Source organism: Marmota marmota, unplaced genomic scaffold (genome assembly GCF_001458135.2).
Source record: "Marmota marmota marmota unplaced genomic scaffold, marMar, whole genome shotgun sequence".
NCBI classification, from domain to species: Eukaryota; Metazoa; Chordata; class Mammalia; order Rodentia; family Sciuridae; genus Marmota; species Marmota marmota.
In genome coordinates, this window is record NW_026000250.1 from 2,050,743 (window position 1) to 2,066,745 (window position 16,003).

A 16,003-nucleotide genomic window follows, 5' to 3' on the forward strand; every position below is an offset into this window, starting at 1 on the left:
TATATATATATATATATATATAGTCATATGTCTGTCTTATTCTTCTTTTATTTATATATGACAGCAGAATGCATTATAATTCTTATTACACATATAGAGCCCAATTTTTCATATTTCTGGCTGTATACAAAGTATATTCACACCAATTTATGTCTTTATACATGCACTTTGGATAATAATGATCATCACATTCCACCATCATTTATAATTCCATGCCCCCTCCCAAGAACTCTGCCCTATCTAGAGTTCGCCTAATTCTAATAGAGGTTAATTTAATCATTTCTTATCCATATTAACAATTTAAGAGTTTTTTTCAAAATTTACTATTTTGATATTTATTATAACTATTATACAACCATTAAATCAAATTAAAAATAATGATTTTACTTATGAAAAGAACAATCTTTTCTTTACTAGCTGAGCTACAATCATTTTACACATATACAAACAAATTTACTTATATTTGTATCAATTTTCTCCTCTCCAAATTTTATTTTAAGACTAGAAACAAGGTTAGCAAAGGACACTTACATTTGATTAATATGAATATTCAATTTATGAAGCTGACTCATTTAATAATATTTTGCTGGTGCTAATAAAACTGTGTTTTGGGGGCTGGGGTTGTGGTTCAGTGGTAGAGTGCTCACCTCGCACATGCGAGGTCCTGGGTTCGATCCTCAGCACCACATAAAGATGAATAAATAAAATAAAGGTATTGTGTTCAACTACCACTAAAAAACAAATGTTAAAAAAATATAAAATTTGTTTTGCAGGTATATGATAAAACAGAATAAATATAGAAAAAACATTTTTTAAATTAATGAAACATAAATCCCACCTACAATTAGAGAATCACCTCTTAGAAGACTCTATAATTTAGCACTACGTTCCCATTCCCATTCCATTAAATAGTTAAGAAAGTAACTTCTACATTTAAAATTAATTATAATAATGTTGCAAATTTTAGCAAACCACGATTACTTCATGAAAATCTCTTATTATCAAAGGACTTGTTATATGTGCTAATACTATTCCACTTATGACACCTAGGCATGATTCCTCCAAATTGTACTTATTATTTTGAAATTTTTGAAATATTTTCTTATTTGAAAATATTAATCATTTGAAGATTGGGGGTAGATTTCAAAACAACATGAATCCATCATAGAGTTACAAAAATCTTTCTATAAAAGACAAAATCTCTTATTACCTGAGGATATATAGGATAGGCTAAAGCAACGGTTCCCTCCAGGGAAATTTATTATTTGGTACATCTGGAAATATATTTGGAATGTAATAAATGGTCAAAAGTGTACTACTGGGATCTAGTTGATAGGGCACAAGACAGACCCTACCCTACCTCACAAGAAAGTTATCTACTCACAAAAATCAATAATGTCAAGGATGAGAAACCCTGGAGAAATATAATGAAAATTGCAAACCTGAAAGTAAAAGATTACATTGTTTCCAAATACATATTTATTATGCATTCTATGTAACTGGAATTATATATTTAAAGTCCACCAAATAACCAGAAAAGACCCCGAGAAATACTAATGGAGAGAGAAGCTAATAATATCTATACATAAAAATAGCTTACACAGACATCAGTCTTTTAGGGCAGTGAGCAGACTATAACTAAATTTATTTTTGATTAGCCTTTTTTATCTTGAGGTTAATAAAATATTTAGAAATTCTGAAGTCACCAACGAGTAATATGTAATTTTATGAGAATGAAGATGGATTAACTGCTTTGAGAAGGAGAAGCATTGAACTTAGATTATTTGTATGGTAGGGCAGAAGAGAAGCAAACTGGTTTCTATTTGTGACCAAAGGAGGTACCACTTAAAAGTTTTAAGATTTTACACAACAGCTTAAATATAAAAATGACAAAAATATATGCACATGTAAATATAATATTCAAACTTAAGTGAGTTCTGCTAATTTAATTATCAGAACACTTAAGTGTAGAACAGAAGAAATCTTGATTTCATCAACTGACGTTTGGTTTTCAACTAAAGTTTTAAAAATAAGACTTTTATCAGCTTCTAATACACGTTTTTATTCAATCAGATCTAAAACCAAAGATGACAAAAAAACTTAAAATGTGGGAAAGAATATGTATACATATAAGAAATTATAAATGTCCAACTCTTCAATTGTTCTTCAAATGCAATTTCAAAATATAATGTCCACAAAACTTTTTGTAGCATTAACAAATTACTATGATTAAAGAATGACAACTGAACAATGTGACAAAAACTTATTAAAAGTACATTTATTCCTAAATAAAAATTAATGTAAAGATCTTATATGCCACAGTATAATATATAGACTTTTCTTATGGGAATGAAAGATGAAGCTAAAATTATAGGTATCTAAAATCTCTATATGTTATTATAGCATTGGTAAACAGCCAATAGTTGCAAGAAAATTGCCTAAAGAAATGTATGAAAGACCACCAAAAATCTTCAAAGGAAGTGTATTTATACCAATGTAAATTGTTAAGATTCTCTTTATTAGTGTCTGTTGGAGTCAGTCCTGTGTTGATATATAAGGAAGTTCATTTTGAAATTCCCTTTAAAAATACTTATTATTCTGTGGATAAAGAAAATATGTTATACATATACAATGGAACATTACTCAGCTATAAAGAAGGATGAAATTATTGCGTTTGCCAGTAAATGGATGGAACTGCAGACTATCATGCTAAGTGAAATAAGCCAATTCCCCCCAAAACAAATGCCAAATGTTCTTTTTGATATGTGGATGCTGACTCCTAATAGGAAGGAGGTTGGGAGGAGTGGAGGGTCACTGGACTGGATAGGGTGGGGGAATGGGAATGGGAAAGACAGTAGGATGAATTGGACACAATTTTCCTATGTTCATATGTGAATACATGACCAGTGTAACTCCACATCATGTACAACCACAAGAATGGGAAGTTATACTCCTTGTATATATGCTATGTCAAAATACACTCTACTATCATATATAACTAAAAAGAACAGATTATTTTTTTTAAATCCTTACTATTCTAAATAAACACTCCTATTTGCTCTTTTCTACCCTTTTAGAAGAGGAAAGATGCTCCTCCTTGCAAGATAATCTGTACATAACGGTAACCAAGAACAAACATGCTACAACATGGATCTAAACTAATGACAAAAGCACACTAGAAACTGGAAAGTATATTTAAAGAAGATTTAAGCTTATCTAGTTTTACAAAAATTTTATATTTTTAAAGAATGCTTTTTAGGAATTTTGATATAAATTTGCTGAATTAGATAATTACTAGGAACAATATTTAAAGTATTTTGAAGAAAAATAAAATGTAATATGGAGGGATATGATTCACTCAAATTTGATTATTAACTATTGAACAGTAAAGTACTGACTATGGCTTTTAAAGAACGAATTATGTGGAACTATGATAAATCATTTGCATGCCCAAAGAAGCATAGACATTAAATCAGCACTCAGGTAGACTTTGAAATTATGCTTTGATTATCAAACTCCAATTTAATGAAATCACAATTTTTCACAAATCTGACAACACTGGGCTACATTTTTTAATCCATAGCAAAACCTATCCATGATAGTATACTGATAAACATTTAGTAAATGCTGACTTTATCTTCTGACAAAGATTTTTTCTCTAATCAAAATCCAGTTTGTGATTTGGCAAATCACCAAGAGGTAGAAGAAAAAAAAATAATATAAATTTAAGGAACCTAGTAATAAGTGATTTGCCTTTTATAGTATCATTACTCTAAGATCATATGTGTACTCTAAACCATTATCAAGATTATCAAGCTAACTGAGCTCTATATCACATTTTTTATTTAAATTGATTTTTATTATCACTAGAATTATTTACATGTGTAGTAATTGTAATTAACTCTATTAACTAGATACTTACTTAAATTTCATTAAATTATTTTTATTCAGGACTATGCTAAAATATTCAAGCTATTGCTAAAATTTAAAGGTAAGTTTCATAATAAACATATTTACAATTTGTTTATTAATTTATTTAATCACAGCTTTTCATGAATAATGTCATATAAAAGATATAAGTGACACTCATATACATAGTTTATAAGTAAAATAGAAATCTGCATCATACCTGCTTCAAAGAGTCAATCTATGTAGAGTATTTTTTTTGATCAAGTTTAAATTTCTTTTGGGAAAATAATTAGTTGTACTAGAATAGTATATAGGCACTATATACAAATCTGTGAGTGAAAAATCTAAGATTCCATGAAGAAAAACAAAACATCTGATATAAAAATAGTTATGTAATTATTGGTGATATTATGCTTTGTAATGCTGATGAATGGGGGAAAACAAGATACAATTTTTTTGTGGGGGGGTACTGGGAATTGAACTCAGTGGCACTCCGCCACTGAACGACATCCCCAGCCCTATTTTGTATTTTATTTAAAGACAGAGGTTCACTGAGTCACTTAGCATCTTGCTGTTGTGGAGCCTGGCTTTGAACTCATCATCCTCCTCACTCAGCCTCCCCAGACACTGAGATTACAGGCATGTGCCAACACATCTGGCACAAAATACAAATTTAATCATGTATTGATGGTATCAATTATTCTCACACCAGTATAACAAAGAAAAATATAAACTGTTTTATTATAAATATTTATGAAGAATATGTCCAAGCAGCTAAATTCACCATTCCTCTCTTCAGAAAATACTCAAAAGTTCTTCTATCCACAACCTAATTCCTATTTTGGAAAGATGTTCAAGCAGTTATGAAGCTCATCCTCTCTTCAGGCTATACTCAAATGGCCTCCAGACAAATGACTATTTAGAGAAAAATGTGTAGAAGAGAAATTCAATAACACAGTTAATTTCAAAAAGCTTTCATTATTTAGAATCTTGGCCAGAAGTCTAATCCCTCCTACTTTTTGTGGGTCAGTGCATGGAAGCAAATAATAGATAGTCTGCATATATTTGAATAATGATGAAGAAAATGGAAATCTTGTGTCCAAAATTAAAGGAATTCTTAGTGCAATGAAATCTGTTTTCCATGTAATTTTCTTGACTACCTATCTTTAATGAATACTACATAATATGAACAATGCCAGTTGAGAAAAGGATTCACCCAGTATAAATTTGATGACAGCCTGTGTGCTGCCATATAATTCTTCACAAGCTAATCTTTTGCCAGCTGAGCTGTCAGCCTGAGATATGTTCAGATAAATGAAACAAGAGTGCAGCTTGAATTTGTGCAAGTAATAGTTGACTATATTGCTGTCATGAAGAAAATGGCAGCTCTCTGGCTCAAGGTAAATCTGAATTTCAGGAATAAAAGGAAATGGAATGTAAAATGGAAAAGAAGAAACTAGTCTACAAATTTTAGGTTTTTAAATGGTATAACTATATATTCTGGTTATCCCCATTTAACTATAATTTTAAAATTGTTCTGGATTGTAGGATAAATTATATGGTCATCTTCATTTCATGAAATTCGAGTAGATAACACAAAATCAAATGAGGATAAAATAGAGGTAAAATGTATACACAAATATTTGTATAATACACAAATGATTTTTTAATCTACAAATTAAAAAATATTTTAACTATAAATATATACATTATCTTTATTTTGTTTGTTCATTTTTATGTGGTTCTGAGGATAGAACCAAGTGCCTCAAATGTGCAAGGAAAGTGCTCTGTCACTGAGATTATTAACTATAAAACATCTACAAAAGACATAGTAAAGAATTTGAAATTACTTAAATTATTCATAGTATAATTGTACTAGATGAATACAGCTCTTGAAGTCTTATCTATTAAGTAAATAATTCTAAAAATCAAATTTCCAAGAGATTAAGGTATTTAAACCTCAGTTTTATTGATCTGGATATTTTACATGTAAATACATAATTTTTCTGTGTGAAAGTTCCAGTTCAATAAAAATTCTTTCATTATACCAGTTAGGAATTTTATCTTAAACATCATTTGAAGGTCTAAAGTAAAACTTCATTCAACTTGGTATACCAGCAAAACTCATGTCAGGATTTTTGGAAAAAATAGATTTCAGAGAAATATTTAAAATACTAAAACCTGCAGATAGAGTCCATACAGAAGCCAGCCAACAATGTTCCAATTAAGGACCATATAACCTCCCGCCAGTGAGGACTTGGGTAGCTAAAACCGGAAGATCACAAAGTCTAGGGCAGGCTCAGGAATTTAGCCAGACCCTCTCTCAAAATGCTTGGGATATAGCTGTAGCTCTCAAGTGGTAAAGCTATGGTTCTGGTCGTTGCTACTTTTTCAACATGGATAGTTCTATACTGGATTTGCAATCTGGATAAACAATATGTTTGATGGAGATATGGCTGTAGTTGATAACTTAAGATAAAATTCCTCATGGTAAAATTAAAAGATTTAAATGCCTCTGAAAATACACAAAATCTGTTAAATATGTAAGTCCTCAGAGAAAAAGCAGTGTGAGATCACTTAATAGAGTATGAAATATTCTACATAGCAATCTTATAATCTCATTGTTTATTCAAACATCATAACTAGCCCTCATTTTATATTTATTTATTTATTTATTATATTTCAATTTCTGGAAGTTAATTGACTATTGATTGTAGCTAAACATGATATCTATGTGAACTTTCATATTAATTGATGTAACCATGCAGTGACTTAAATAAAGCATTATATTCAAATAAAAGTAACCTGTAAAGTCTATACTTCTTAATTTATTTATAATCCATTAAATTGTTTTTTTTTTAAATTTATGCATCCCTGGATTACTTAGACTACCATTTTCTTCTGTTAACCATTTACTTTTTAATTTTCCTTACTGACAACAAATATTTCCTTGTTACATTGTCCTTAGGGATCAGGCTATTTATTCTGTTATGTTTCCCCAGCCAAACTAGTTTACATGGATGCTTCTAATCCAATGCTTGTCTTCAGAGGTTATCTTGGACCTCTCATAGACCAGGAAGAAACACTAATTTATATGAAAAGCTTATTCAAACAAATCTCCTGCTAGAAAATGTTATTTAAAATATATTTCATTTAGAATGATTAATGATAAATATGATATTTGAGCTCTTTTTAAAAAATCCGCTGCAAAAAGACAACCATGATAGAAAAGGGATAGGAAAACACAAAAGTTTTCAGCATGAAAAAAGAAAAGACAAGAAATTAAATTGATTTTTTTGAAAAAATGGCATATGAATGAGATGTAAATAAAGCAATTCCAGATGGTAGAAGCAGTATATGAAAAAGTACTCATATTAGCAGTATCACAGTCATGTGGAGGGCCAGGAGGAAGCAGAGAAAAATGAAAAGGAGACATTTGATTCGAGAGATAAGCTAAAGAAGGTAAATGGAAGACATTTTTAATTGAACTAGATCCAGAAGTAAATGTGGAGCCAGTGGCATTGATTGAGAAATAGAATTATGCAGTCATATTCTTCTCTGTACACATCATAAAATATGTATGAAATACTAAGTTTAGGTTATAAAATGAGCTTTTTAAAGAGTAGAAAGCATCAGGTCTTGGAAAAATTGGGAAAGACTATAATCCTAAATTATACAGTAAAACAAATAAGTATTGTATATAGAACACTTTTCTTCAAGGCACTCAGGAAATCTTATGGATTTTTCTTATTTCATCAATTCTTATGCTTATTAAATTAATTTTCATTTTCTTTATTAAATAGGAGGGAAATTGTAAACAAATATACCAAGTTTTAGAATTAAGATAATAAAAACTCATATAATTACCACCACTAACTCAGAAATTAGTGTTGTCATCCAAATGTTTTACTTCTGGTCTGAAAGAGATTTTGCAGAGAAATGTTGGCAAAAATGTCACTTCCATAATTGCAGACCCAGTAACTAAATAGAATGCCATAAATTACTGGAATATTCTTGGTAAACATCTCCTAAAAGTAGACTTTTATATTTCTGTGAATATAAAGACTTAAAATAATCCCTTGTTCTTAATGGCTGCATTAACAATTCAAGGTAAAATGTTCTTTTAATATAATAAATGGGTTTTTTTCTGCTTACTATCATTAGTATAAAAACATTCACAATAATGCCTATTATTAAGCTCCTTGGGGAGAGTGGTTATTTTTCAAACATATTTTTATCCCTTAAGAATTTGTATGTTGGTCACTCATTAAATTTGTGTTAAATGTTGATGATGGGAATTAAGACTAAAATGTTCGTAGTCAGTTCCTGTTACAACTAAGACAAAATAACAGAACAGCTTTCCATTATTTACAATTTTACTTCATTCTATTCTAGAAGATTCTGATGATGGAGTTTTATATATAAAATAAGCAAAAGGGTGAGAAATGTTCATCACAATTCTCTACATAAGATCTCAGATTATAGGAGATTTAGAAACAAGCTAGTGGGGCATGGTGGTGCACACCCATAATCCCAGGGACTCTGGGGCTTGATAAAGGAAGATTGCACTTTCAAGACTAGACTCAGCAACTTAGTGAGGCCCTCAGCAGAAATTCAAAATAAAGAGCCAGGAATATGGTTCAATGGTTAAGAGTTCCTGGGTTCAATCCCTAGTGAAACAACAACAACAACAACAACAACAAAAGCTTAAATTTAGTTGGATATTCTGAAGAACTGTAGTACTAAAGTTTTTCATTTCATTTAATAATGCAAAGTTCACACTATTCTAATAGTTATTTTCCTGTTATGTAAGTTCATACTACTTTTCTTTTCCTACAAATATAAAGGTATATGCATGCAGCAATTAAAATATAATAGCACTAAACATTCTTCCAATGTATTAAAAACTAAGCAACAGATTTCTAATGATTATATATCAAGAATTATCTCCTACATATCATATCAAATGAGAAATATATGAACAGCTATATTTGCAACATTTTATTGCTGGAATATGCATCTTTGTGTGTATGTGTGTTTGTATGTGCTTTGTTTTGTTGTAGTTAGCTCTCTAGTAATGAATATCTAGCATTTTTATGGACAAAACACTTTGTAATATATGTGTAGAATAAGATTAGTGAATATATAATCTGTACAAGAAAAATAAATTAGTAAAGAACATTTTTAAATAGTTAAGAAAATTAGGCTGAGATGTGTAATTAAACTCAATATTGGCCTTCCTCCAGTAACTTCAACTTGCATTAGGAAACTAAAAGACACTTCAACAAAAGTCTAGTAAAATTTAACATGTGGTCAAAATAATCAATGTGATCTATTATATTATCTACTGATTTATTTACCACAGTTTATTAATTTTATGAAGATGAGAGAATATTAATTCCTGTAGTATTTTATTTTTAAATGGGAACTACATTTCTTTTTATATTTTTAGCTACAGAAAAATATTCATCAAAACTGATCCAAGCCTACAGAGCTTGATAAAAGTTTATGCTAAAGTTTTCCCCAGAATGATCTTATTGTTTTGAACATCACTTGTGATAAAGGTATTATTATCACCTCTGATATAAAAACTTTACCCACTCATTATTTTTTAAAATCTAAGATTAAAATATTATATTTCAGTTACTAAAAGGGTGTTTACCAACACCTAATAAGATTTTCATCATTATTTTCAATAGAAAATTGTGTAGACAAAAAAGAAAAATTTATGCCAAGCAAATTATACACCTTAAATATTGATTATCTTAGATTATTAGCATTAACCAGAATTATGAAAAGCAGCTCAATCTGAGTAACCAAATGCAATGTTATAATTAAGTTCCATATCAATTAATTTTGTTTTGTTTAAATATATTTTATCTTCAGTTTTAAGTTATTACCTTTGGCAGCCATAAAAGTAAGCAATTAAAAGATTATTACTTAGAAATGTAAGTAGTGGAATAATGGACTGATAAGTCTGAACCTAAAATTAACAAAATTTAACAGTGCTTTTTATAGTTAGTTGCTAATATTATGTTAAGGTGAACAATGTGAAAAATTAATCAGATGTAGAAATGAATTTGTTCTTGAGAGTTTCAATTTATACACTTATGAATTTATAAATTGATACTCTAGAATTGAGCAATATAAAGCATCCAGCACATATTATTTCATGTGGAACTATTAATAACAGGTATATTTAATATCAACCATTTTTGAACTATGAATACTAACCAGGTTTCTGAATAAAGTCAAATGTTACTTAATCCTATTAGTGTTATGCTCTCATTTAAATAAGACCTGACAGCATTAATAAAGAGTCATTCATGAAAAGAATGAATATTATGTGTTGTTTTTCCCCACTGGAGGTACACTATGATAACCTCAGCTTTCAGGGACCTAATAGTCATTAGCATTTGATTGTCCTCTTTTTTGCTTTTCGGCGCAGATCAAAAATGTTAATCTGCACATCACAGAGTTCAGAGAATATCAAATCAAGTAATCTTAAAGCTGAAAGCTTGAACTTCTAAGTGAAACTTCACTTTATACTTGAAAAAAACGAGGAAATAATTTTACTCAACTCTTCTGAGTCCCTTGGAATCAAGTAAAGCAATCTAACACTGTTATACACATTGTTGTACATTCTGCCCATAATAGTATTAATGAATCTTTACTCCTTTCTTATGTTACACACCTTTTTGAACTCTGGTTAAAATATATTATCCTCTCAGAATAATAATGTTCTTTTGATGTTTGTCTCCATGATAAATAATTTGATGCCTCATACTCAACAATTTGAATCAATATTAATAAATCTAATGATATAAGAAATTTTCACAATTTGTATTTTCTAACCCAAGATTTCAAAACAAATCTAACTCAAATTTAGTATTTTAAGTCCAAGTCTGAAGATTTTTAATTAAAATAGAAAAAAAAACGGCCTGACGATCTTGTCTAGGTAAAAGGACTATGCCAGTTTAAATTATCTTCTGAGGTCAATGTTAAAGATGAGGCCTGTTTATGGGATTGCAGAAATAGGTTGGGGATTTGGGTGAGATCACTAATCTGGGGAAAAAATAGTTGATCTTCATGCTCTTTCAGCCCAAATGTCAGTCTTGGAAACATTTTCATGCCTCTCACAATGAAACGCATACTGTCACTGAGCCAGTATGGGAATTTAACCGCTGATACCTGACAGGGAAGATGGAAATCTGAAGCAGAAAATGAAGATGTATGTAACATCATTACACAAACTAATTTCCCCTGAGTTCCAATCATAGGAAGAAGTACGTCTCTGTGGTTTATATACATATCCTAAGTCAGATTGGGTGCTTTAAGTATATTTATCTTAGTGAAAATGCTGGCTTCTTGTCAATAAAACTTAGAATATGAAAAAGAGCTTTTAAAATAACAGGGCATTGGAATACTAAACATTTTTAGAGATTAAGTACTGTAATTTCCTATTCCTGACTGATAACTCCTTCAAATACCAATATGTACAGTGTACTATGAATATGTATGTATGTATGTGCAGACTTATGTGTATACACTCAAGTGCATATGCATATACACTTATGTGTTTGTGTGTGTGTGTGTGTGTGTGTATATGTGAATACCTAGAGAAATGTATGTAGATATCACTATTTAACAGAGTGCAAATTAAGGGAAATTATATCAAAATATCATGGAGGATTCTCATCTCATTGCAGCATGACTTTACTTGAAATCCTGGAAAAGGATATGTCAGAACTAAATTTATTTAAAATTGCCAATTCAAGAATTCCTAGAGATAATTTTTTTTCTGTAGAAAATAATATGATATCATTTTAAAGTCAAAATTATCCTTACAAAGGTCAAACCGATACATTTGTTTTAACCTATTTTCCTTTTATCAGATGGAATTAATTAGTAATAACTTTAATCTTTCATTGCACACTCTCTCTTTTCTTTTTCTTCTTTCACTGTCTTCCTCTTGTATCATGAATTGGCTATGATTCGTCTCTCAGGGATATCTGTTAATAAAATCTAGGAGTCTACCGTATTCTGTTTTCATTTATATATTTTATGATCATAAGCAAAACATACTAATACTCTGAATTTCATTTTCCAACTATTTTAAATGTGGAATAATAATACATCTCTTGTTTATGATAAGGCATACCCAAAGTAACAAAATATAAACTAAATTAAATATTTATATATTAATTAAAATTTTAGAAATAAATTATCTGTTTTAAGTCTTTATGATTTATTATGTACAGTTTTGATATTTAATAAATCTTTTCTACCACTAATTTTAATTTCAGTGAGTTATAATATTGTCAATAGCAGAACCCTTTTATATCTATGAATTGACCTAATTTTTCCTCGAATATTTCTCTACATTTCCCCCTTTCTCTCCCTTTGCTATTTGAACTTTTCATATACATTTTAGATTACCCTAGTTAGCATAAACTGTGATTTTGCTATTCTTATCTATTCAACAAAAGTAGAGCAAATTAATATTAATTAAATTCTCATCCTATTTTTCAAGACAGGGGGTCTTTTAAAATAAATTTTTATGGTTGGCCTACTTAATTTCAAATTGTAAAATTTAGTAAAGTTTACTGATGAATCAAAACATGTTTCTTTTTCTTTAACTCTCCTTTCCCCAGCATACATGCCACTTTCATGATAGGGCCTTTTTGCAAGTCAAAGTGCATTCTGTGAATGTAACCCATGTCATGGCCCTCTGCTCACCTGGGGCTATGCTTTGTGTTCTATTCTCATTATTTTTAACAAGCTCTCAGAAAAGTTCATTTGTCCATGAGGCCATGGAGATGCCCCAGTGTTTTAGGTATACTGTATAGTTACTTTAGGCTTGTTACTCCTTCTAACGCAGAAAGAAACTTTAGAGCATTACTATTTCTACTTATCTTAAAAACCTATAGTGAGCCTGTCTTTTTGTCATTAGTTGACTCACTTTCAACATAAGTCAAAGGAAAATACTTTTTAATAAAGCTGAAATTATGTCAGCAGGTTGACTTGTTATATTTGAATTTGTTTAGTAGCTTTCAAAAATATTCAGAATTTTCTTGAAAGTTCACTAATCTGAGGGAAAAATAACAAAATTATTCCTTGCACAAAAAAATGAATTTTAAGAAGATGTTTGTCACAATATCAGGTGGAGAGATCTTTTTGCTAATAGTTGATCAATTTGCTAAGGTCCCATTTTTTTATTTGGCCTTCCAGTTACAATTTCAAAATAAATTATTTTTGTTTAGGCTTTGCTTTCCAAGATGCTAACCAGTAACTACTTATGGCTATTAAAATTAAAAAAAAATTTAATTAAAATTTAATTCCTTAATAGTGCTACCATATTTCAACTACTCAGTAGCCACATGGTCCTAGTGGCTACCATTTTGGATATCACAGATTATAGAATGTCTATCAATGACCAAAAATCATATAGCTAATAGGGGTATCCATTCTGATACACAATTTATAAATTAAGGTGATAAGCCTCACATTTCTATAAGTAGTCTAATATTATAAAGCATCTCCAAAAACATTTAATGCTGATATATCTACTCTATAATTAGTGCTTATCTTCCCAATTTTGCTTCTATAAGAATTATGTCATCATTCACATATTTCAATTGAAGAAATTAAAAATCAGAAGGATTAAGTAGGAGGTAGCATATTTAGGAAGAGTTTAGCACAAAACTGTGATCCGTATCTTTCTCACTTCCACATATACTTTTCATTTCATGAGATAAGGAGATGGACTGTAGGGTTCTGACCTATAAAAGCTTATTTATGGATATTCTAACCCTTCTCTAATTTTACCTCATATACTCAGACAAATATGTCTTTTACTTGAATAATTCACTCAAGAGATTTGTAGCCTTCAATTTCTGAACTTATTTGTTATGGTTTGGACAGAAATGTCCCCCCAAAACTCATGTGTTGAAGGCTTGTTTGTCAGTATAGCAATGTTCAGAGGTGAGGCTTTCAGGAAATGATTGGATCTTGAGGTTCTAAACTTGTCAGAGGATTTATCCATTTGATGATTTAATAATTCAACAGACTATTTGGAGGTAATGGAAACTGTAGGAGGTGGGACCTAATTGGAGGAAGTATGTTTCTAGGGACATGCCCTCTAAGGGTATTTTATGAGCAGACTTTTTTTTACACTCTTCTGCCATATTGTTCTGTATTGCTTCAGGCCAAAACAATAAAGCCCAAAGATCATGGAATGAAAGATGTGAAATTATAAGACAAAATAAATCCTTCCTCCTCTAAATTGTTTTCTTTGGGAAGGTGGTTTAGCCACAATGACAAAAAGCTGATTAATACAGTACATATAAACAAATATGTATCTTTATAATATACATTGTCATTTGTTGATCAGTTTTCTCATAATATACATACTACAGGCCTAAAACCTTAAGATAATACATGTCAGAATATCATATTTATGTGTTCTTTGAATACTTTAAAACAGTCATGTCAATCATAGTCTTACATTAAGTAAACAGAGAATATTTATAAATTTTAAAAATCCTCTCATTATATCAGTATGAAAGCTGTACACTTGTTCTTTTATATGTATTTTCCAAGAACAATAAAGTAAATCCTAGTATTTCACATACCCAAATCTGAGGTTTCTACTATTGTCTATTGATAATTTTTAGTAATTTCCCATGTACTTAGTAAATGTGGCCCTTCTGCACCTACATTGAAGGATACCACATATTCTACTATTCTTCCCCTCCCCAGGCTGAAATCTAGTCAAAACTGAATCTTTGGGGCTAAATGGAAAAATTACGTTTTGTATTAATTGAATAATGTGTCTTCAAGGAATTGAAACAAAATGAAAATATTTTAATAGTAAATTTTCTAAAATTTAATTTTACTTTAATGATTCAAAAGATACTTAAAGATCTTACGTTAACTTGAAATCACATCAAAAATGTCTCATTAATCTATACATATTCAGAAATGCTGGTGATAAAAATGTTTTATTCACCCCTCATATAGATTATTTGACATCTTTTCAAATGACAAGATATAGTTCCTATCTAACATAACCAAAAAAAATTTTTGATAGTTTTGTTGATTCATTCTTAATGCTTTGATTTGCTTATTTTGGTCAAATTTCTGGCAGAGTCATGACTATACAGATTAAAATTAAGATATTGGGCAAGCTTAAGTAGCCAAGCTTAATTCCTTGTCTAACTTCTATAATTATTTAAGGAAATACAAATGTTTGGAAATGATTATAGGTACAATGAAAATTAATAAGTCCCTTGGGCTGGGGTTGTGGCTCAGCAGTACAGCCATTGCCTCACACATGTGAGACCCTGGGTTCGATCCTCAGCACCACATAAAAATAAATAAGTAAAATAAAGGTATTGTATTCAACTACAACTAGAATATATTTTTTTAAAAGAAAGTTAATAAATCCCACGTAATTGCACAAAGTGTATTGATGAATTTTCTCGAGTATGCTTTGCTTAAACTTTGAAAAACTGAGGCGATGGCTTACTCAAAATTTGAAGTATAATAAGATCCTTTCTATCTTTTAAAAATGAAATAACATCTTCAACAAAAAGTGGTTTTAAAACGTACCTTAATTAGTTGGTAATTTTGAACTCCATTTATTCCTATGTCAGGATCAATGGCCGCTGGGAGAGCATACCGAGAGTTTATAGCCGAATTCTCTGGAATTGAGATGTTGATAACCGTCGCTGGGAATAACGGTGCATTATCATTTATGTCTTCTATCAGAAAACGTATCTTAACCAGTCTAAATATTTCATCCGGCAAAACAGCAACCTCCACTTCGTAAAAGCAATGGGCATCCATCATGATACCAGCACATAATTTCTCACGATCAATGCGAGCGCCAGTAGTGAAGATCTCACCAGTACCCTCTTCAATACGAATCAGTGGCACATCCCCTGTCTTGTACACGAGCTTGAACTGCATTGGAGACGTTAAGGACTTGTCGGGAATTAGCGACAAATTGAGGTCTTTCAACAAGTCGCCTATCAGGACGTTTTCTGGCATTTCTTCTCGGACGGTGTAATTTTTCTCCTGGGCGCCAGAC

General features: G+C 30.2%; 1 protein-coding gene across 3 annotated transcripts in view; it reads right to left on the bottom strand.

The window, feature by feature from the left end:
* The window catches only part of Pcdh11x (protocadherin 11 X-linked), a 611,215-nt gene extending 595,218 nt beyond the window's left edge, over window positions 1-15,997 (bottom strand). For all 3 annotated transcript variants that reach the window (XM_048796549.1, XM_015506140.2, XM_048796550.1), the window contains exon 1: window positions 15,523-15,997. In XM_048796549.1, the coding sequence (XP_048652506.1) occupies window positions 15,523-15,963 (441 nt within the window). In that variant the 5' untranslated portion in view covers window positions 15,964-15,997. The remainder of the gene's footprint in view (window positions 1-15,522) is intronic.
* Window positions 15,998-16,003: the final 6 nt, after the last annotated feature.